A 22,747-nucleotide genomic window follows, 5' to 3' on the forward strand; every position below is an offset into this window, starting at 1 on the left:
AATTGAATCATTATTAAGAATCATAATTTGAAACAATTTGAACAACTTTATTTATTAGAAAAGTAATAAATAAATAATGCTATGAAAAAGTAAATGTTTAACTATCTTACCTAAAAAAATATAAAATTATTGTTCAAAGTGTCAAATCCAATATTACATTATACTATTTTAAATGCATTCAAAATGATATACATGAAGTTAGTTAATATTTATAAACATAAAAGTGATATTTCAAAATTTTGTTTATGATTAATTTTGAATAAAAAAATTCTGTATCAATTACTTGATATTATTAAAACTTCTTTGTTTGTATCTTCATTTATTAAATAATATATATTTTAATTTTATTAATAAAAAATATATTTTATGTAAATGACAATATTTTTATATAAATTTTAATATTTCACATTCTTTGCATAAATGCAATTATTTTATTGTAATTAAAATAGTAGTATACAAAATAACTATTTAATTATGCAGATTGCATAAATTCTATGTCAATTATATGTATTCTAAAATCTTAGTAATATAATAAGCTAGGATTGCCTACACTTCTTTATCTAGAGATTCTAGATCAGAATAAATAATTTACACATGTGAATGTGAATTTATTTGGATCATTATGTTTTCTAAAGATTTAAGGAGTGATAATTTGTGTTTAAAAATTTATATTTAGCAGGTAAAAATACATATTATTTAATAAATATAGAAATTATTAATTAATATAATTCACTCATTTATTTCAATTTCATTTAAAATAGATTTTTTATATAAATTTGGTATATAAATTCTATATAACCAAAAAATGGCAGAAGATCAAAAACAAAATATTAAAGAAAAAACGAAACCAATATTTCGCAATTTGACGGCCGATGATCCAGAACCAGAAACGACAGAGATAGAAAGTCTCTGCATGAATTGTGAACAAAATGTATGGTATTGTGAATATACAATAAATAACAAAATATTTTTGATTTAATCTACCATTTTGTAAATGTAGGGTGTTACCAGATTATTGTTAACAAAGATCCCATATTATAAAGATATTGTGGTAATGTCCTTTGATTGTGAACATTGTGGTTTTCAAAATAATGAAATACAAAATAGTGGAAAAATCGCAGAAAAAGGAATTCGAATAACATTACAAATTAAAACTGCAAGAGATTTGAATCGTCAAGTGGTCAAATCAGATTATACCTGTATAAAGATTCCATCTTTAGATTTTGAAATTCCTTCTAGATCACAAAAAGGAGAGATCACAACAATTGAAGGAATTATAGAAAGAACTATTAATGGATTAGAACAAGATCAACCTGAAAGAAGAAAAAAGTATACAACTGCTGCATTTCAAATTGATGAATTTCTTGAGAAACTAAAAAAACTTAAATCTTTAGAACAACCTTTCATTATGATATTTGAAGATATATCAGGTGAATGTTATGTAGAAAATCCAAAAGCACCATTAAAAGACGAAGAATATAGTGTAATACAATTTAAAAGAACAAAAGAACAAGATCATATTTTAGGAATTTATACTGAAAATTCAGAGGATACTTTGTTAAAACCCATAAAGGAAGGAGAATATACTTTAGAACAAATCGAGGGAGAAGTACTTTCTTTTCGAACAAATTGCCCAGAATGTAATTGCCCATGTGAAACTAATATGAAATTGACCAGTATCCTTTTTATGTTATTTAATATTACAATATATATATTTTTTTAATATTATTTTTTGTATTATTAATTTTTTAAATATTAATGTTTTTATTTTAATTTTTTATATTAATTTTCAGTTTTTATTTTATTCAAAAAAAAAAACTATTCTTAACTCAATTTTTAGATATTCCACACTTTAAAGAAGTTGTAATTATGGCAACAGTTTGTGATTCTTGCGGGCATAGAACAAACGAAGTTAAGAGTGGTGGAGGTATTGAACCTATGGGAGTAAAAATAGAAGTAACAATCATAGGAAGAGAAGATTTCAATCGCGATTTGTTAAAGTCTGAAACTTGTCATATGCAAATACCAGAATTGGAATTAGAAATTGGTCCTGCTGCTTTAGGTGGACGTTTTACTACTATAGAAGGCATTTTAGTAGCTATTAAAGAACAATTATCATCATCAACAGCTTTTAGCGGTGATAGTAGCGATCCAGAAACTGTTAAACGGATGGAAATTTTCATATCTCACTTAAATGAAGTTTTGGAAGGAAAACGAAAGATTACACTTATATTAGATGATCCGGCGGGTAATAGTTACATTCAAAGTCTTTCTAATGAAGGTTTAGATAATGGTTTAAAGATTACTAAATATGAAAGAACTTTTGATCAGAATGAAGAACTGGGATTAAATGACATGAAAGTTGAAGATTATTAATTGACCATCACAAAAAATTATAAAATAAGGCAATGTCGATAATGTCAATACAATGTATTATATTCAAATATAAAAAAAAATGTATTATAAATGTACACTATACCGTGTAAATACATATTTTGCAATTTTATTGCAAAATTTTTTATTAAATTCAAATTTTTACTGTCATTTCGTACATTTAACAACTAGATTAAATAATTATACAACCGGTATAGCATCGAGTTTTTTTAGTTTTGGTAGTCTTCTAGTTACTTGGCTACGCCAAGATTCTGCATCCATACCTTCACAGATAGGATTATTGACAAATAATAAATCTTCGAGAAGCGGAATTTCTTGCAAACGATTAAATTCAGCCCAATCTTTTACCAGATTATTCGACATATAAAGCACTTTTAATGCTTTCAATACATTCACACCTTTAATTTTTTCGATTAGATTATATGATATCCATAATTCTTCTAAATGTTCTCCAACTGCTTCTAATCCAGAGAATGTTTTAATTTGATTGCGACCCAAAGATAGGATTTTTAAATTTTTTAATGCACTAATACCAGTAATTTTTTCTATCATGTTTGTTGAGAGAGATAATTTTCTAGAAAAATTTTATTTTTAATATTTTTACTTTAAATAAATTTTAAAAATATTACTAACTCTACAGCAGTAAGTGCTGCTAAATTATTATCCATTTTTTCAATCGGCGGCCATTGAAAGGATAAAATAATTTCTTTTTCTTCATTGGCATTTAGACCTGTCTTATCTTCCCATCGCTGAATAGCTTCCTTACAAGTTGTTGGTTTAAGAGTCTATGTAAAACTTACATTATAAATTTTTAGAAAAAAATAAAGAATAATATATCATAAAAAATGTTTACCATTTTGTCTGTTCATTCCAATTTTAATAAATAAAACAAATTTTTATAAATATATTAACAATATATAAATACAATTATTTTCAGTTAACTTCATTCATTTCATAAAAATTTAATATTTTATATATTTTATATTAATATTAATGATCATTAATTTTCTTTCTATAATAATTTTTATTTTTTTTTAATTATCTTATTTTTATAATTCAAAATCGATAAAAATTCAAATAAAATTATATAGTATAAAGTATAAAATATGTAATATGATAAAAAATTATAGTAAATATATAAACAATTGATAAATATGAATTTGTCAGTATTATTAATACTTGCAGAAAAGTATTTAAAAGTATAAAATATTTTAAAAAAATCAAAAATAAAATTTTAATTAAATGATAAATATCGATAAAAGAAGATATTGATAAACCATTGCCAGATCAATTGATATGTATTGATAGATGGAAATATTTTGCTGTTATTATTAATTACCGTGATATTTAAATAGAAAACAATTCTTATGATCATTGCAAGTAAGTCATTTTTTACTTCTTTCTATTACTTAAAAATTTCAAGTTTTTTATTAGAATGAATACTTCTGGAAACACAAATATCTGGTATTTGTAAAAAGAATTCAATATTTCATACTGATACTAATGAATTGATACAAAATATTGCCAAATTATTTAGTTAAATATTTCAATCATATTTACTACATTGATACTCTTTTAAATATAAGTTTAAATACTTTTATTTTATGAAAAAATAAAATATTTTTTTAGAATAAAGTAATTACTATATCTGATTAATAGAAATACTACCATTATGGTGTTACATGAGATAATGTTATTTTAAATTATAACATACTATTATAAATATATACATATATTAGGTACAAGATAAATTTACTAATTATATAATACAAAGATATTAAGAAAAACTCCATTAGTCATTAAAAATGAAAAGAAATCTTTGATTTTATGAAATCAAAAAGAACAACTATAAAGAATATAATGAATATTTAATTATAAGAACTACATCTATTTTCTGTCCATTTTTGCGATTTTATATAAAAGTAAGTAAATTCAATATTTTTTTTTTCTAATTCTAATATAATATAATGATATGCAATAATATATTTTAATCATTAAGTTTCATGAATCTAAAATTAATGAAATCATATTAATATAAATATAAAGATTTCAAGGAATGTGAAATGAATAATACAAATATATTACAATAAAGAATTATAAAATGTTTTCAGTGAAAATTATTTGTGATGAGAAAATAAATATTTATTTTAATAAATATTTTTATGAAAAAAAAAATTCCCTAATTCTAAATACAATTAATGAACAATATCTACATTCTTTTTTTTTTTCTTCATTTTTATAGGAATAGGTCCTGGCATTTTGAATACTGTGCTGTAAAAAGCAAAAAGAAAAACAATATTGAAATAATTGAAATAATTGAATAAATTAAAATTAATATTAAAAATATAAAAAATATGAATTATCATATATTAAAATTTAATTAGAATACTTACTGGCAAGTTGTGCATATTGGACTAAATTTACAAAATACTAAAAAAAATTGTTAGTATTATTATCAAAAAATTTATATAATAATATATAAAAAACTTGTTTTTCTTACTTGATAAACATATAGAGCATACATAGCCAATATCAATTAATTCTTGATGGCAAAAACATGCTGCTCTATAATCTACTTTTACAGGTGGTGGGAATACTAATTTTGATCTAACATTTGGATCTGGTAAAAATATCCACTAAAAATTAATTACACAATTAATAAAATATTTATAAATAATTAAATTATTTTTTCTTACCAATAAATATTGTAATAATCCATTTAACTGAGGAACTTTTAAATAATTTCCCCCAGTAATATCACAACCCTGTTGAAGTAAGGTTAATTCTTGATCTAAACTACATACATCCAATATTACTCCCTATTTATTTAAAAAGAAGTTGTATTTAAAGTATTAAATTTAAATCATATGACTATTAAAATAAGAAGAATAACAAACCATTTTTTGAGCTGTAAAAAATATATTCATATAATTCATATATTGTGTTGCTGAATCATTACTTGCTGTGATCACAAGAATTCTTGAATATAATTTTTCACCAGCAATCTTTTCTCTTTCCAACCTTGCAATATAACATAATGCCATAGTCAATGCTCCAGATATCAAACTTTCACCACTCAATAATTTATTCGAAGTAATTTCATTGATAACTTTTTGTAATTGTTGCCTTACAGTGAGTTCAATCATAGTAAATTTTTCATATTGTCCATCAATTTGCCTAATTTCTAATGCATCTTCACAAGGATATAAAAACTTTGCACCATGACTATGGCATGCTATTACTGCAAGTTGATTATTAGATGACTGCATTAAATGAGCATTGGCAAAAACAATAGTAGAATCCAAACATTGTGTCAATATTCTTGTTTCTTGCTTTATAATTCTTTGCACTGGATTTACATCTAATATAATTATTAATAAACTTGTTTCTATTTCTGAAATAATTAATATAATTATATAATTTTTTGATTTAAATAGATAAAAAAGAAATTATATTTTACATAGTTTTTTCATAGGTTAGTTAACCTTAACATACCATTTGACATCTTGAATCAATATAAATTAATACAACTATTTAATATAAATATAAATTTAATTTTCTAAACACATTTTTTTGATATTTTATTATATATCTTTTTACAATTAAAAGTATTTTAACAGTTCAATTTAGATTAAATTTAAAAAACAATGTTAAAAAGTTTCTCATATGTATCATTCAATTTACGAGAACCGAACAATTAAGTTACTATTACTAGTAAATATACTTATTTATTATAAGATTAAAAAATAATTATTTCTTTTAAATATTTTCACGATACAAAATATCTTATTTTAAAATTAATATGATTTTATATTTTTATCTAACAATGAATTTAAAATATAATTTAATCAATTATTAATTTAATCTAATGATTTATGATTATAAGATTAAAAAATAATTTTTTTTAGATATTTTCAAAAGGAAATGTAAAATATTTTACTTTAAATTAATTGATTTTACATTTTTATCTAGCAATGAATTAGTAACTTATTAATTATAAGATTATATAAGAAAAATCATTTCAAGATATAAATATAAAATATTTTATTTTAAATTAATTATAAATTAATTACAAATTTATATTTAATGATAAATTTAAAATGTAACTTGAGAAAATATATAAAAATAATAAAACTGATTTATAAAGTAATGAAATATATAAAGTAAAAAAATATATATATAAAGTAAAAAATATTTTATATATTTTTCAATATGTTTTATAAATATAATCTATGTATAACAGAAGAAATGATTAAAAGAAAATAATGCATAATAATGGATAATAATTTTCAAAATTCCCGCGCTATACTTTATAAGTAATTTCAGTCTTGCGTATATTATCTATGCGAAAATACGCATGATCGTATACGTATTACGACACGTTAAACGATTGGAGAGAACGGTAGAGAACAAGTGCGAAATATCATTGAGGTCATTGGAGTGTCTTTGAAAGGTTACTGAGCGTTCGAAATTTGAAATCATTCACATTTGTATCTAGAAAGTCATAGAGAATATGTTGCCACAATATTTGAAGCCTATTTTGAATGTTACTCAACAAGGAGCGAAACGACTATCTACCAGCGCCAAAGTAAGTTTTTTTTTTCAAATAATAATTTAAATTTTTATTAAATATTATATTTACCAATAATAATATATTATGTTTATGTTCCCACTATTTATTTAATTTTTTATTATACTATAGATTATAATCAGATTAGTTAATGACATTGAAACATTGTACATATCAGTAAACTATAGTTTACGACATACACGTGAAGTACAGTTATGCAATCGTGAATATTAATAATATTAGCGATTAAATATTCTTAATTTTTAATATCGTAAAGTTTTATATGAAATTCAAAACATGAAAGAAAAAACTACAAACATGTATAAGATATATATAAGAAAACATTACAAATATATACACATATACATATTCATATATATACTTTATATTTATTTTAATTTTGATATATTTTACTTTAGTGCAATGCCAAGGTTGCAATTCTCGGAGCAAGCGGAGGAATTGGCCAACCGCTCTCATTACTTATGAAACAATCTCCTCTTGTAACCGAATTATCATTGTATGATGTCGTAAATACACCAGGTGTCGCTGCTGATCTGTCGCACATGGATACACCGGCAAAAGTAAAAGCATATACTGGTCCAGATGAACTAAAAGATGCACTTAAAGGAACGCAGGTTTCTATTTTCTATTAAATTTATTAAAAATGATTAAGATTAATAAGAAACTAATAAAATTTTTTATTTGTTGTATTTTTATATAGGTCGTTATAATTCCTGCCGGTGTTCCACGTAAACCGGGAATGACTAGAGATGATCTTTTTTCTACAAACGCCTCGATAGTAAGAGATCTTACCCAGGCTATAGCAGAAGTATCACCAAAAGCTTTAATTGCCATTATTTCAAATCCAGTTAATAGTACTGTGCCAATTGCCAGTGAAGTGTTGAAAAAAGCTGGTGTTTACGATCCTAATAGAGTATTCGGTGTAACAACTCTCGATATTGTCAGAGCAAATACATTCATTGCCGAAGCCAAAGTTTGTAAAAAATATAATAATTAAATTCTATATAATATCTTAGATTTATATACATATAATGCCTTTTTTTTAGGGCTTGAATCCACAAAATGTCTCAGTGCCAGTTATCGGTGGTCATAGTGGTGTCACTATTATTCCTTTAATTTCACAAACTAAACCTTCAGTTTCTTTTCCAGAGGATAAAGTGAAAGCTCTTACTCTGAGAATTCAAGAGGCTGGTACAGAAGTTGTTAAAGCTAAGGCTGGCACAGGCTCTGCCACTCTTTCAATGGCATATGCTGGTGCACGATTTGGTTATTCTTTAATCAAAGCACTTAATGGAGAACGTATTACAGAATATTGTTATGTCAGATCTGATGTTTGTGACACCAAATATTTCTCAACAGCTGTTGTTTTGGGTGTAAGTATAATTATCAATCAATGGTATATCTATGTAGGAATGGAATATTATATTCATATTAAATTTTAGAAAGGAGGAATTGAAAAGAATCTTGGTATTGAAAAACTCAATGGATATGAAAAAGAACTGTTAAATGCAGCGATCCCAGAGCTCAAGAAGAATGTTGAAAAGGGAGAAAAATTTATGAAAAAATGAACATTATTTCCATGAATTATTAAAATATTAGGAGATATTAAATAATATCAAATAAAACTCGATAACTTTTGATATTGATTATGAAAATAATTCGCGTTGTACGCGAAAAATTTAAAAAATAGAAGCGGCGAATTCTTTATTAATCAGTAGATATAACACATACTTTATAGATGTTTAAATTCATTTATAATATGGTAGAGCAATAAGAAATCGAAATAGAACAGTATTTGAAAAGAAATACTCATTATTTTGTTCTAAAAGAAATGGAATATAAAAAATTGGATATTCACTATTAAATATTGGACACTCACTATCTCGTTTTAAAAGAATGGAATATCAAAATTGCAATATACTGCATGTAATTTGAAAATAAATTTCGTTAAATAAAAAGAATTTTTTATTCTATTTATATATTTTTTATTATTAATTTTATAGAAAATAGAATCGTAAATTATATGATAACAAAAATTCCCTAGTCTACTATTTTTCCTCTATTAAAATCAAAATAAACATTAATAGACAACCTTCAATACAATGTCATCTATATAACGAATAAATAGAACAGTTTCATGTTCATTGTATAAATTAACGAAACAAGTTTGAAAATACTGTGTTTTCCATTGTGTATGTTAATTTTTCGGCTTAAAAAGTGTTCTGTAAAGAATTTCTCTCAAGAATGTTATTACTTTCTTAATTAATAAATCCACGAGCGTAGCTGGATTTCGTATAAATATCGAGTAAATTATTTGAACGAAAAAATAAATAATGTCAAAACGGAAAAATCACAAACGATCTCGACACAAACAATTTTTATATCAATCTCAAGAAACTTTATTACAAAATTCGGATACTTCTGACGAGATCGATTATGTAGAAAATAAATATATTTCTTTACAGAAAAAGTCGAGATCATCTGAACGACTTTTGCATCAACGATCCCCAGAATCTGTACTATTCGAATCTGAACAACCTGATCTATCATACTACGATGATTTAAGTCCAGAAATCGTACCACGATTTCGTCGAATAAAATTAGATTTAAATGGATCAAATAAACATGAGACAAAAGAGAAAAACAATAGTGAAAAAGAGTTGGAAGTGGCTAAAGTAAATCAAGTAAATAATTTGTTTAAACAGAATATCGATGTATCTGCGAAAGAATGCTTTCTATTAGACAAAACTCTATCGATGAATCAGGAAATAAAATTAGAAATGAACAATTGTAAGTTTTTGCAAGAGAAAAAATCTTTTTCAAGGATTAAATTTAACGATTATACCACTACTGAAATTCGTTCTCCAAAATCATCTTATCACTTTCCTTGTGGTTATAGCTCAGAGCCAACAAAATTTTCTAATTTTAATTCAGAATCAGAATCTCATTTTTTAGACGAATTTCAAACAATGATTTCTACATGCGATTCTGTAGGCCGATATGAAGAAAAATGGAATAAACACGATCAAGATACGAGAGTTAAAATAATAAATGAAAAAATTGAGCAAGATTCGGATGGAAATCGATCCAATAATTGGAGTGAGTGCAGACAGATTCTTTCAAATTTACGATATTTAAGTAACATTAAAGTACGAACCGCAAATCAAGAATTCTTTGGAAATCGTGTTCAAACAAATTCATTTTCTTGTTATACTTCTTCGTCATTAACTTCAAACGAGACTTCGAATGAATGTATCAATAAACATTATTCCGCAGAAGATGAGAAGATCAATAATAAAGTGGATGATGGGCAAAATTATATAGACACGAAAAGTAATGCAACGAGGATTAGAGCTCGATCGATCACTCCTTGCAGTGGTTCACCTCCTCCTGCGAAAAGATGTCGGACTACGCTTAAATTTGATGACGAAGTGGAAGCAGAAGGATCAAAAAAACCTGTAGATTCCGCTACAGTTACAGATTTATTGCAAATAGAAAAAAAAAATGTTCAGAATTATTTTTGTCCGAATACAACGATCACAAAAACCATTTGGAGCAGTAACAGTTCAGAATCCCCGACCACTTTGATTTTAGATCTTCCAGTTATGTCTGATTCTGGCAGCTGTAGTAGATGTTTTCAAGAAGTAATTAATTTTCATTTCAATTTCTTTAATTCTATTGATTTATTTAAGATTAAGATATTTTTCAGTTATTCAAATATATATATTGCTTTTATAATTAAGAATGATAAAAGTAATATTATTATCATAAAAAAGAAACGATATAGAACTTAATTATTATTTGCAGCCTATTGAATGTAATAAAAAATGCACGTGTACCAGTTTTCAGCAAAGCAAGCCATTTCAAAAACTTCAATTTGTAAAAAAACCTATTGCTAAAGTTGTTCTATTTTGCGTTTGGATAATAAAAAAAATAACAACTATAATGAAAGAAGTAAGTAGATGCTTATTTAGAAAATTATCTATGTTTAATTATCTATACAATAATTTTTTCATTTTCAGGCTTATGGAAATTTTAAGCGAATTGTTTCAACGTCTATATCAACGAAACAAAAAATAGAGGAATTCAGTCAAGTCATTTTAACATTACGCTCAGAGAATGAACAGATGATCAACAAATTTTTGGAGAAAATTACCTGTTTGTCTGATCAAATTACTCAAGTATACTATTTAATACTTAATATTTTACGAAAATTTTTTTATAACATTATTATATTATTTATATTTTTTGGCGTAATAAAAAGATTATAAAATTAAAAAATTCTGAAATTCCATAAAAGCATGTTTATTCATGCTTTCATAAAATTAAAAAAAATATACATGTACGATATATCGTAGCATTTATATTTTGATTCTTAATTCTGATTTCTAATTCCATGTATTCCAGTCATGTATTAAATAAGTTTTTTTAGCATTATTGTTTATCACAGGTGTGTGCAGGTAATTCAACCGCTATTGCCAGCTTAACTGCAGAAGTTATCAGTATACAAGAACTAAGTAAAAAGTTGACTGGAAATAACGAGACGTTGATGCAAGAGCTGAAAACATTACACCAAATGCTGAAGAATATGCAATCGAAATCTCCTCCAAAGAAATCATTATCAGTACCACCACCACCACCTCCTCCACCTGTTCCACCCCTTATGCCATCAATTTTAATATCATCCATCCCGTCAGCTGCTCTTCCTCCTCCTCCTCCTCCACCTCCACCACCTCCCCCTCCACCACCACAATCATCATTTCTTCAAATTTCGTCGCATAAGTCGCCGATTACACCAACCACTCCAAATAATGATAGAAACATCAGGTCGCCCTCGAGAAAGTGCTCGACACCGCTGTTTAATAGGCCAACTATAACTGTCGAGGATTTGCTGAAGGTGACCCTAAAAAAAGCACCGCAAAACCTTAAGGTAAATCCGAGGACTATTACGCGACACTTCATTAATTGGAGTATACGAATAAGTGGTGTGAAGAATTTCTGTTCTTTCGAAGTTAAAATTTGCTAAAGTTCAAGACATTGGTTGATTCTCGTTTGAAAAGATCATAAAATATTTAGCAAATCAATATTTGGGACGACCTCTTTTATTTCAAAAAAAATTCCATAGCTTTTTCCAATTATTATATTTTTATTATAACAATATTTTCGTTCAACTCGATGAGAATACGAGTGAGAATCATAAGTTTCAAGTTATTATAAATATTTATTTAGCATAAAAGTCTTATTATTATATGTATATCATATTGCAATTTCTGAATCATCCTACTTTAATTGTTTTATTTGAAAAATTATTGTTAAATCTTTAAGAATTAAGCTGTGTAAAATGTTAGATTTCTTATTGTGATCCGTTTAAGTTGTAAGAGAATTATGTTGCTAAAGATACATTTTTCCAAGTATTTTAAATACTTTACTAGTCGGCTTACTCGTCAAAGCGATACAACTTTCAGTCTGATCAATTGTTCCTCAACCCTCGTTGCCATTCAACCGAACACTAGGGGGTTATTTAAAAATCCCAAGGTGATACATATATCTATGAAAAATAAATCTCCCAAAGAGATTTCTTTGCAGCACTCAAAAAATTACGTTATTCTAAATTAATTTAAAATATCAAATATAATTTCTGTCTTGGAATTATATAAAATATATTTATATTTATATATATATATATATTAAAATTAAAACATATAAAGAAGAAAAATGTTAATTTCAGGAGAATAGAAGAAACACGATACCAGGACCAAAGGGACCCGTCGTTTCCTTAGACATGTTACGTAGTGTGAAATTAAAATCTGCCAGGCGCAGAACGACTGATCAAATCATAAGGTCTCCAAGAAGCGGACGAATAATTAAAACGCGAACAGCACCAAGTCTCAGTTTGTCTCCGATTACAAAAAATTCGGAAAGCTCGTTAGGGCGAATTTTAAAACAAGTGGAAATTAATAAACGTGGCCCAAGGCGTCTATTGTCGAGCTCGTCAAGTTTTCGCGAAAATATTATTGGAAAAGATAATCAATTATCGAGCGTAGATACGAAAAATAACAGTTCACAATCTATGACTGCGTTACAGAAGTCGATAATCATAGATTAAAGGAAATATTATGTAATTGACATCAGAAACATGTCGCAACTTTAGTAAATTAAGTTATTTTGTTATTGATTAATCGATACATAGATCGGGTTATCTAATATAATATGATGAATAAGAACAATTTATTAATAGTAGAGAATTTTACGTATGACGAATGTTTTTTTTTCTTTTTTCTTTTTTTTTTTTTTTTTTTTTTTTTTTTTTTTTACTGAATTGTAACTTAATATGTAGAAACAAAACGCTTATATTTTACAAAATGCGCTCAAGATCTTACTTATACAATTTTACAGCCTGTAAGAATATCTTCAAACTTTACTCATATGAAATTTGTTTTTAATATATTAAATTACGATTCTGTAATATTTATTGATTAGAATTGTTACTGTTACTGGTTTTAAATGACTTGCTTTTTAAATTAATGACAAAATACGAAAAATATTTTAAAATTATATTCAATTATAATTATTGACTCATATACTAATATAATAATAATATTAATAAAGATTCGTGGAAACATTTAGAGAGTTGTAATTATTTTATTTGTAGCTTTCACGTATGTGTGTGTATATGTATGTATGTATGTGTGTGTGTGTGTGTGTGGTTTTACAGAAAAAGATCGTATCCAGTGTAATCGCAATTGATTGCAGTAATAGTTAATAATAGTAGTACAGAGCGTGAGAACGCATACGAATCCGATAAAAGAAACGACAGATTTAATCCCCTCCAAATGACGATAAATTTCGATATCTAGGTCTAATTATTCGCTCTCGTGAATTGGGTTAGCGACAAGATGGAATGATCTGAAGATAATTACAAAAAGAGAAAGAGATACACAATTAGCGTTTAAAATACAAGAGACAAGAGCAAGTAATACATCTAGAGATGAAACATTAGATGTGTATGTGGTATGTATTATTTCTTTTACCTTTTTCTTTTTTTTTATAAAAATCGACTAAGCACGCACAACGATACTGAATAAAGGATAAAAGCGGTTTCAATCGATACATCGATTATCTATATTCTTTCATAATAATTCTACAATAAAATTCAGGTAGTATCAATATCTACCCAATTTTATTTTAACCGAGAACATTCTACATTTACTTTTTTTTTTTTTTTTTTTTCCATTTCATTATGAATCATACACTACATCATCGACGATAATAATAATAATGTTATCACGTTGGGCTACTTCATCTTGTTTTTAATCCATCGTGTAAGCAAGTAATTGGATGAGGTATCTCACAGTTTATCGTCGTTTGGAATTTATTTCATACCACATTCGTTGCCATTAACAAATTTTTATTGAATTTAAAATTTTTTTTGTATCCTTCCTTTTTATTATTATTTTTTTTTTTTTTTCAAAAATTTGTCGCATGGTTGTGCACATATTACGCATTTACGTAAATTATATATATATATATCCGATGATTCCAATGTTTTCTCTGCTTTTCCATTGTTCTTCAATCTTTCTTCTATGGTTCCATTATTTTCCATCATGTCTTTTATGCGTCTATTATCAAAATCGCTTCTGGATAATGTTTGCGTTTCATTTCATGATACGCTCTCTAAACTGTTCGTTTCTCTCCATACTATCGCTTGAACGATTCGCGTCGATTGAATTTTTTTTTTTTTGATATCCTAACTTTACGATCTTAAGATTAATCGTATATATTTACTTACGGTGCCGTTGATATTACTTGAATTATTCTTTATAACTTTATTTTATAACATGATTATCAATTTGTGTTATTAATACCTAAATACAGGGGCACGATGTACACTAAAAATTTCTAGGCAGAGCTCTCGATTTTTCATTTGCGCGTTTCCTTCGCCTTCATTTTTTTTTTTTTTTTTTTTTTTTTTGTTTCAATTTAAATATTAAACCTCGCTTTTTTGCTGCACGCTTACACGGTTCACGAAACATCTTCGATATTTTTTAATCGCGAAAAAAAAATTGCATGGTTTTGAAATATGTAACACAGTGAAAAGCAGAAACTTAATGTTATGATTGAAATATGCAGTATATATAATTCCTTTGCATTTTTAATCATCAAGCAAAATATTAATATCCTATTCTTGAATACAGAAACATTGCACTTAAAGATCTTTTTGTTTAAAAATTTGTTTATATCGCACAAATTTTCAACCAATAATATTTATCTCGATAAACAAATAATTCTATTGTATTACTAAACTATTTTATTCAAAATGCGCAAATTTCACGGATTAGATTAATAAACGAAGCCTCTCTTGGCGTTTTTTATTGGAATGTTTCCCGTTTATTTTTCTTTCTTTTTTTTTTCTTTTTCTTTTTTTTTTTTTTTTTTTTTTCTTTCGTAAGCTAAAATCGACGGAACGGTTCATCGATAAAAAGGTGAATGGACGTATGGCTAAGATCAACTAAGATATAGTGGAATCGAGGACAGTGATAATAGCGAAAGTGAGCGCGGGTGAAGAACGAGTCGGGATACAATTGTTTATTCTGTAATTTGTTATACCACAGCGATCGTTATAGTTTACAGAAGAGGCGTATGAAAAAGTACAACCACAATTACAGACTAGCTAGGTAGTTACTTGTTTCCTGCTATTTTCTGTCTGCGAAACATAATTTCTCTTCCCTTTTTTATCTTTTTCGTATTAAAAATGCTTATCAACCATGATTTTTTTTTTCAGCCTTCTTTCGAAGATCAGATTACTCTTTCGTCACAGAGGGACACAACTGATTGGTAATATGAAAGAATATCTATTACGACGAGAATAGCGAATATATATTTTCTCTTACTCACAAAATTAAAAGAATTTGTTTTCGACTTAACATAAAATTTGATACTGCGAAAGCCAGACTTAACATAAGACAAGATGTTATTGCATTTTTTTTTTTTTTTTTTTTTTAAGTACATCGCTTTCGCGGTAAGCACATGTTCTTGAATAGTTTACAAGTAACTATACGAGAGAACCTATGCTCAAGATCTATGTATATGATGTATGAAATTACTTGCTTTGCAAACTGGGACTTCGTCGGAAGTACATTCATAATATCTTATACAGAAAACAGAGATGAAGGTGCATGGTTCTATCTTAACTGTTTAATCAGTTGTCGATCAACCATGTAACTCCAGCTCTGGAGGAGACGAGTTTATCCCTTAGATAAACGAATGATTTACACTCGATTTACACGCATACATTAATAATATCGTTATTTATCATAGTATGCGAGAATAATGATGCGCGCAGTAAAAAAGCGGGGAAGAGGACGAGGAGGAGGAGATTGGGGGTGGGGTGAAAACAAACGAACACAATATGCATTTCGATCGACGTCGAGCCATTAATTCGTTATTGATAAAACATTGCGGAGAGGATAATGCTATTCGTTCTCACTCGCTGGAGCAAACAAAAATGAGAGTTTATTCCGACTGGATTAGCGCGTATTTTTTTTTTTCTTTTTTTTTTTTTTTTTTTTTTTAAACTTCATTCCGTGTTTCTCTGGTTTTATTACTATGATTGAATATATACTACGCGCTGCATCAGTCGGTGCCAACTCAACGTTTCTCGACATCGTACACTGAAAGAGACAGCATCTTTTTTTTTTTTTCTTCTCGATACGCAAAGAAGGCAAAGAATAATGCCTCTCTACATGCTCTTGCAGCTTTTCTATTAACTGCGTAATGAGTATGTCCTTTTATTTTATAACTTTTCTGCGCGCTTCGTAATTTAGTGTGTATTATTTCGAATGATATTTTTTTTTTTTTTTTTTCATTTTTGTATTTTCTTTTTTTTGGAATAACCGTACGTGCGTGCTTAGAACACGCAATCGTTAAAGATCTCCCCTTCCCACCCCGAACTGCCACCTGCTGAATTGTTTTCTTACAAGTTTGCTTACAAGTTATTAAGAGTTTTTTGCTTTCTTGTGTTTTTTCAGTTTTATATACGCAATATAACACTCACTACAGTTAGAGTTACGATACGTCCTGATCGTCCACATCTGGCAACTGCTCCTTTTGTTCGCCCTCCCCTATATAATAACATAAAAAGAAAATTTGTTAATAAACATGTTCCGATTCGATGATAAGATATCAATTATATAACAAACTAGGATAGGGTAGGGTCGATTAAACTCATAATTAAAAAAAGTTGAGTTATTTCAACCTATACCCTGTTAATTGAAGGATTTAAATGCTTAAGAAGGAAGGAGGAGAAGGATCGATCGAGTTGCTCACCAGGTGACTTTATAATGCAAGGGCGTATGGAAAGGATGCCTAAGTTCAAGCATTGGTGGAAACCGCGGCAGCCTCGTTTTCGCGGTCAGCCTCGAACTCTAAATCACAGACCAATAATTCTCTACCCATATATAAATATATATGTATGTGTATATATATATCATTTTAATAATATTCAAAACCACATTATACAGAATTATATGTGAATAATGCAACTAAAAATGTCTGATAAAAAACTTTACTTTCTTTTCTTTTTCGTTTCAATTCAAAAATTTTTGCATTTTTTTATATTATTCTGTATATATATATATTTTAATTAAATAATAAAAAAAAGAATGCCATATCTTCTCTGCACAATTTTGTGAAAAAAATCTGATATATAACGAGAAGATTTTATCGCGCTGCTGCAATACATATTATTGATCGTACGACACAACTTCTACCGTTTAATAGTAGTAGTGAACTTTTTAAACGCAACGAGCAATTTTTTTTTTTACAAAAAGATATACTAACCGTCTCCTTGCATGTCTGACGTCCATAGAGTAAGATTGTCCCTAAGAAGCTGCATAATGAGGGTAGAATCTTTGTAACTCTCCTCGGATAAGGTGTCTAGTTCCGCGATCGCGTCGTCAAAGGCTGCCTTCGCAAGACGACATGCTCTATCAGGGCTATTGAGAATCTCATAATAGAACACGGAAAAGTTGAGTGCCAATCCTAAGCGGATGGGATGAGTTGGTGGTAGATCCGTCATGGCGGTGTCACTTGCTGCTTTATAAGCGACCAAAGAATTCTCTGCGGCTTCCTTCCTATCGTTGCCAACGGCGAATTCAGCAAGGTAACGGTGATAATCACCCTTCCTATGATTACAAAATTTTGTCTTTATAAACAAGTTTAGTACAATATGTATTAAAAATATAATGCATCAATTTTATATTATAATCTTCTATTAAAATCTATTATAGAATTATTGGAATAAACATAACTTTTTTTTTCTTAAATCATAACATATTTTGAATATTTTTTTACTAATTTCTTCCATTCATTTTATATATAACAAATATATTAATATATTCATCATGATATAATAAATTACAAATATAAATATTGATTATTTGCAAATGTAGTAAAAATAAATGAATTTTGTTACATATTAAATAAAATTTTGCTAGATTTATATTTTAGTATTTCTTGCTATACGAATAGAATGAAATGGAATCTGCGCTTATTCATAAATCATATCCGCTAAGAAATGATTATATTCATGTAATTATCGAGGCAACATTATCAACTATTTCAAAAAATAATATAAAAGTTAGTTAGACCGAAACAAAACTGTTCCATTGGTTACTTTTTAATTTAAATTACTTTAATTTATTATTGATTTTTCAAAATTATATTTTTAAATTTACAATATAAAACCTATTCAGCAAACTTACAATTGGTAACATTAAATAATATGCAATATACTTCAAGAATAGAAAAACAAATAATTTTCTATTTGAAGATCTGTATCAAAATTCGCCACATTCTCTTACATTTTATAATAGAAGACTTTCGATTCGCCAGTAGATGCACATGGGAGCAAATGTTTGTCTAAAACTCCGAGGATATCGGCGCAGATGTCTTTCAGCTCTTTTTCAACCTGAGATCGGTACTGACGGATCATCTCTAGTTTCCGCTCGGCACCTTTGTTCTCCTCCTTTTGTTCGATGCTGGAGATTATTCTCCAGGATGCCCTTCTCGCGCCAATCACATTTTTGTAAGCGACAGAAAGAAGATTCCTCTCTTCGACGGTTAACTCCACATCCAGCGAGGCGACCTTCTTCATCGCCTCGACCATTTCTATAAAATCACATCGGCGAAAGCGTCGCCATCGACAAAAGTCTCATTAAATTGAAAACTAATAGAAATTACAGAATAATAACATGTAAGAAAATATATAATAAAATTAATTTAATTATCGAAATTTTGTTGAAGGATAAAATTATGAAAGTTATACAATGAAAAAGTATATTATATATTTTAATAAAAGTATCGAACTTACCGAAATAAATTGCATGCAATCATGGCAAAGTAATGAATTGAAAATGATCTATTGATCTTATTAATACATCGCTACCTTGTGCGTGAAAACATTATTATCTAGTTTCATCTGAGATATTAGAGAAATTCTGCACGAGAAAAATTGATATACAGGCATATATTTATCTGTTGCCCCTTGAACTTTATAAGTTAATATTATGTACTTATTATCTATAGATATACGATGTTTGGGAATAATGATATCGATCATATGACACGTTTGTCTACAACTCATAACTGGGAAAAAAATATGATCAATAATTTCTCTATTTATTTTGTATAAATATTTATTATCACAAATAAATATTAACATTAACAAATTAATATATTGTTATATTTTTAGATGACATTAAAATCTGTGATTCCTCGATAAAATCGATAGATGGTTGCAAAAGGTATTATGGGGTCGTGCATTAAGTGAAAAACTATTAAAGATGGACACGAGTTTCCAGATAATTTTACAACTGAAATCTTATCTTCAAAATAAATAAAATTCAAAATTTTAAGTTTTTATCTATATCAAATTATATCGACAATTCGATTTATTAAAAAACAAATTGTCCTTTAAAAAAAATAAATTATTATCAATTATTATCATTCAACATGAATGTCCTGGAAAAAAGTGGTGACATATAAATTCAATATATAAATATTCAAAGTAGAGAAAAAATTAATTTATATTTTTTCTTTATCATCATTGGCTAAAATCAACAGAGGTTTCAGAGTGACATTTGTGAGAAGAGATCAGACTCAAGTTCATGACGGTTCTAGATGGCACGAATTACATACTATGAACATGGTATACCCGGTGACGGAGGTGTACAGAAACGTAGGATAGCTAGTGCAGATCAATACTTTCCTTCTGCTATGGCCCCTCTTTTCCCCCACTCTAGTCTATATATCTCACCCCTTCCCGTTCTCACCCTCCACTCATAATCTCGCCCGCCCGTCATCCTTTCGTCTCTCTTCCCCTTTCCATCCGTATCTTGCTCTCACAACCCTCAAATTTGCCCACCGCCCTTCCTTTTCCTCATCCCGGGAGAGTCACAACAGCTCTTCTCTCTCTATCCTGTCATTCTTCACGTTTAGCAATCATTTCAACTAGAATTCTTATGTGCAAGTGTTTCCACTTTTTAATATATCTATCTTGATTAATATGTTCATAAAGAGATGAAAATAAGAGTGTAGAAGAATAGAAGAGAGTAAAATTATGAAAAAAAAAAAACAGCTTTATGAAATGAATAGGAAAATCATTCTTTTGTCTGCTTCATTGATTAATTTCTTCCTTGACTTCCAACTTTAGAAATAAATAATATAATTTTTCATAATTTATAGTATAATAAAATATGTAAAATGAATTTATTTATTTCAAAATAAAATAATTTTTATTATTTAATTAGAATATATATATAAAGAAATCCTTTTTACGTGAAAAACTTTTGAAAAAAAAATATTGAAACTCACGAATAGGTCTTTTATTCAGATGTGTTGTGTGTATTCATACATAAAATGAAACAAGTTTGTAAAAAATACGAGTTACTGAATGATTACAGGAAATTTGCATGAAGATACATCATTGCTTCCGTAAAATGTCAAATGCATATACTTGATTTGCAAGCTTGATAACAAGACAAAGCGTGTTATGCATAAAATATATCTAAGGAGAAATGCAAAATGAGAGGTTCGTAAAACGAAAAGATTTGACGGTTTCCCCTTCTACCAGACGAGAATCCCCACTACGCGTCGCTTTCGCCAGACGTAAAAATTTCTACAAACGAAATTATTAACCATGCGTACTGTATAAGAAGAAACAGTATTTGAGAATATATTATGTAGAAAATAACTATGAGAAAAAATACAAGATAATTTCAATAAGTATTATTGTCGATCCGATAGATCGGTTGGTTGATCGACCAAATAATTTCTCTCTGCTTTCAAGGCCAAATGCCACGAGCAGAGCACGCGTTACTACGTGTCTAAGGAGTAACCCGGCAGCGATTGGTAAGTATCGTGTCGTGTCTATGCGTCATACATGTCGGTGAAGGACCGACTGTCTGGTTATCTGCCGAGAGACCCCGTAAAGTACTGAACACAGCACGCCTAGCAACGCTATCTCGGCGTTAACTAGTTTGTTTCGATGAAACAATATAACTCGAAAACGACGAAACCTTTTTATAGCTTTTCAACCAATTCTTTATGAAAACTCTCAAAAGTTCATATACCTTGACAGGCTCTGGTGCAGAAGTGACAAAATCTAAGAACAAATCTATCCTTTAATAAAGAAACACCGGTTATGAACCGGCTACTTGACCACTATCGTGTATGGATTAGTCATATTTGACGTTTCATAAACTTTTGACAGATCCAATGAGACACGATCCCAGTTTGAGGTTCTCGATTCTCAGAGGAATTCGTTATATATCCCACGATATCGTATAGCAGGCACGTCACGAGAGCGGTGTTACCTCCTTTCTCTTTGTAGCAATGCTTTGTGTCGATTTCATGGATTTCATTTTAGCGCAGGCCGGGTCCTTTTCCCGGAAAATATGTACTCACCGTCATAGCGCTCCGCTTGCTCAGCCAATTTCGCTTTATAAACGTTGTCCTCCCGTTCCGACATCTTGGATGCTTGTGGATTTCACGGGTAGACGAAAGATTTCAGGGAAATCGCACCAAATACTCGTTTCACCGAAATACGTACACCTCGTCGTACAGCCACTCGCAAGCTCACTGACCAAGATGGCGGCGCCCGCCAACAATCGAAAGCAGTTCCCACTTCGCGCAGCCTCTGCAGACGCTCCACTCGCCATGCGCTCTTAGCGTGTATTACTACGCCTGACGTCATTCTTTACCAACGTCGCGCGCATGTCGGTTAAATTCACCGAATATCCGGTAAAACTGTAGAAACGAAAATATCAACGTATCTTTTCACGTTGTTTTCTTCTTAATTAACGATAAATAAGGAATTTATAACATATATTTCATTCACATGTTATAAAATCAATGATACTATATTTTATTGAAATGTGGAACTAGCTGCAAGAAATACGGAATGAAAGAGAAAACTTTTTGACAAGCAATTCGTTATTCTCGAGCAAACATTTTACCGTTTTTTGTTTTAAATAATTTTAATAGCAAGCAATTTCATGCTGAATGAAAATCGATTTTGTTTTCTAATAAAAACATAATAAAAGCCATATGGAAAATAATAATTTTGCGCGCATAATATAAAAAGCAAACTAAAACAAGACAGAATAACATTCCAGTGTATTCCATTGTGCGCGCGAGATATCAAATCATGATTATCAGTAATGATAGGTAAATGGATTGATCACTGGATAATAATGAAATATT

At 28.3% G+C, this 22,747-nt stretch overlaps 6 protein-coding genes across 8 annotated transcripts; 3 read left to right on the forward strand and 3 right to left on the reverse strand.

Moving 5' to 3' along the window:
- Positions 1-225: 225 nt before the first annotated feature.
- Positions 226-3,240, forward strand: Zpr1 (zinc finger protein Zpr1). Its single transcript, XM_012493986.3, has 4 exons — positions 226-679; positions 762-931; positions 1,001-1,676; positions 1,841-3,240. The coding sequence occupies exons 2-4, from the start codon at positions 806-808 to the stop codon at positions 2,374-2,376; spliced, it is 1,338 nt and encodes a 445-aa protein (XP_012349440.2). The 5' UTR covers positions 226-679; positions 762-805; the 3' UTR covers positions 2,377-3,240.
- On the reverse strand, positions 2,412-3,565 carry LOC100868672 (dynein axonemal light chain 1). 2 transcript variants are annotated; one of them, XM_086902932.1, is made up of 3 exons: positions 3,248-3,565; positions 3,028-3,179; positions 2,412-2,968 (listed from the first exon to the last, which is right to left on the reverse strand). In XM_086902932.1, exons 1-3 carry the CDS (start codon positions 3,248-3,250, stop codon positions 2,575-2,577), a joined length of 549 nt encoding a protein of 182 aa, XP_086759058.1. In that variant the 5' UTR covers positions 3,251-3,565; the 3' UTR covers positions 2,412-2,574. The 2 variants fall into 2 exon arrangements, with proteins under 2 accessions (XP_086759058.1, XP_003698938.3); XM_003698890.4 differs by lacking the exon at positions 3,248-3,565 and having other exon boundaries at positions 2,479-2,968; positions 3,028-3,160.
- Positions 3,566-4,514: 949 nt separating this feature from the next.
- Positions 4,515-6,405, reverse strand: Tfb4 (transcription factor B4). The gene is made up of 6 exons (XM_003698900.4): positions 5,890-6,405; positions 5,292-5,788; positions 5,091-5,213; positions 4,895-5,030; positions 4,788-4,824; positions 4,515-4,665 (listed from the first exon to the last, which is right to left on the reverse strand). Exons 1-6 carry the CDS (start codon positions 5,897-5,899, stop codon positions 4,590-4,592), a joined length of 879 nt encoding a protein of 292 aa, XP_003698948.1. The 5' UTR covers positions 5,900-6,405; the 3' UTR covers positions 4,515-4,589.
- Mdh2 (malate dehydrogenase 2) lies at positions 6,277-8,958 on the forward strand. The gene is made up of 5 exons (XM_003698886.3): positions 6,277-6,982; positions 7,384-7,599; positions 7,686-7,958; positions 8,032-8,358; positions 8,428-8,958. Exons 1-5 carry the CDS (start codon positions 6,908-6,910, stop codon positions 8,551-8,553), a joined length of 1,017 nt encoding a protein of 338 aa, XP_003698934.1. The 5' UTR covers positions 6,277-6,907; the 3' UTR covers positions 8,554-8,958.
- A 360-nt stretch (positions 8,959-9,318) lies between these two features.
- LOC100870208 (uncharacterized) lies at positions 9,319-13,611 on the forward strand. Of its 2 annotated transcripts, XM_086902917.1 has the most exons (6): positions 9,319-10,084; positions 10,262-10,629; positions 10,793-10,939; positions 11,008-11,166; positions 11,436-11,915; positions 12,714-13,611. In XM_086902917.1, the coding sequence occupies exons 1-6, from the start codon at positions 9,319-9,321 to the stop codon at positions 13,089-13,091; spliced, it is 2,298 nt and encodes a 765-aa protein (XP_086759043.1). In that variant the 3' UTR covers positions 13,092-13,611. The 2 variants fall into 2 exon arrangements, with proteins under 2 accessions (XP_086759043.1, XP_003698947.4); XM_003698899.4 differs by having other exon boundaries at positions 9,319-10,629.
- Positions 13,612-15,556: 1,945 nt separating this feature from the next.
- On the reverse strand, positions 15,557-22,747 carry 14-3-3epsilon (tyrosine 3-monooxygenase/tryptophan 5-monooxygenase activation protein epsilon). Its single transcript, XM_012493990.3, has 4 exons — positions 21,950-22,747; positions 18,847-19,153; positions 17,825-18,168; positions 15,557-17,106 (listed from the first exon to the last, which is right to left on the reverse strand). Exons 1-4 carry the CDS (start codon positions 22,011-22,013, stop codon positions 17,051-17,053), a joined length of 771 nt encoding a protein of 256 aa, XP_012349444.1. The 5' UTR covers positions 22,014-22,747; the 3' UTR covers positions 15,557-17,050.

The sequence above is a fragment of the Apis florea genome, unplaced genomic scaffold, assembly GCF_048593485.1.
Source record: "Apis florea isolate Af1SG1 unplaced genomic scaffold, ASM4859348v1 contig_2274_pilon, whole genome shotgun sequence".
In the NCBI taxonomy this organism is placed as follows: domain Eukaryota; kingdom Metazoa; phylum Arthropoda; class Insecta; order Hymenoptera; family Apidae; genus Apis; species Apis florea.